The 1,099-nt window shown below is 49.4% G+C and overlaps 1 protein-coding gene across 1 annotated transcript; it reads right to left on the reverse strand.

Annotated features, from left to right (window-relative positions):
* Positions 1–136: 136 nt before the first annotated feature.
* LOC105560403 lies at positions 137–1,051 on the reverse strand (the record flags this gene model as incomplete). Its single annotated transcript, XM_012009551.1, has 2 exons — positions 137–700; positions 763–1,051. Coding segments are annotated over 2 exons (853 nt in total), but the record flags the coding sequence as incomplete, so codon positions are not given.
* Positions 1,052–1,099: the final 48 nt, after the last annotated feature.

Raw genomic sequence — 1,099 nt, forward strand, 5'->3', positions numbered from 1 at the left:
GGGGATTTGGGAATTCTGTTCGGTCTTTATTGTGAATTGGATGTTGGGATGTTGGGAGATGATGAAAGTGAGGAATTGAGGTAGAGTTTCCCTTCCGTGGTTCCAGATGACGAAGGTGTCGTCCACGTATCGGAACCATGTGGAGGGTTTTTGTGGGGCCTTCTTCAGGATTTCATTCTCGAAGTGTTCCATAAAGATGTTTGCGATGATGGGTGATATCGGGGATTCCGTTGCTGCTCCCGTGGTTTGTTCGTAGAATTCTCCTTCGAACTGGAAATAGGTGGAGTTGAGGCAGTGTTCTATTAATGGGAACAGGGTGGATGGAATCTCTTTGGATGTTCTGATGATGTCCAGAGTGTCTTGGACTGGGACGTTGGTGAACAGAGAAACCACGTCGAAGTTTACTAGGATGTCGTTGGGCTCGGTTTTGATCTTGGTTATTCTGTTCACGAAGTCGATTGAGTTCCTGATGTGGGAGTCGTTGAGGCCGGTAAGTTTTTGGAGGGGTTTGGTGAGGTAGCGGGCTAGTTGGTAGGTGGGGCCCCCGATGTTGCTGACGATAGGCCGTAGGGGGACTGATTCTTTGTGAATCTTCGGAAGGCCGTATAGTCTGGGTGCTGAGCTGTCGCTGGGGGCCAGGTATTTCGTGGTTAGCGGAGGGAGGTTCGCCTTTTTGACCAGGGAGGTTTTCTTCTCTACGCTAGAGGTTGGATCGCATTTTAGTTTTTTGTAGACTTGGACGTCGGACAGCAAGGTGTTGACTTTGTGTGGTAGTCTCTTTTGTCCATCACCACTGTTGCGTTGCCTTTGTCCGCCGGTAGAATGAGGATGTCGTCATTCTGTCTTAGGCTTCGAAGCGCTAGTCGTTCTTCCCTGTTAAAGTTTTGGATGGGAAGTTTGGCTTTTCGTAGGATCTGGGCTGACTGCTGTCTGATGTTGCTTCCTGCTTCAGGTGGGAGTTGGAAGATGGCGGTTTCTATTTGGCTGATGATCTCTTCTGTCGGGATCCTGGAGGGGGTGACTGCAAAGTTGTGTCCTTTGGCAAGGATGGCTGTTTCGGCGGGTGAAAGGTCTGACTACTAAGGTTCTTTACTATCAG

The sequence above is a fragment of the Vollenhovia emeryi genome, unplaced genomic scaffold (genome assembly GCF_000949405.1).
Source record: "Vollenhovia emeryi isolate VEMERY1.0 unplaced genomic scaffold, V.emery_V1.0 DF951394.1, whole genome shotgun sequence".
Lineage (NCBI taxonomy): Eukaryota > Metazoa > Arthropoda > Insecta > Hymenoptera > Formicidae > Vollenhovia > Vollenhovia emeryi.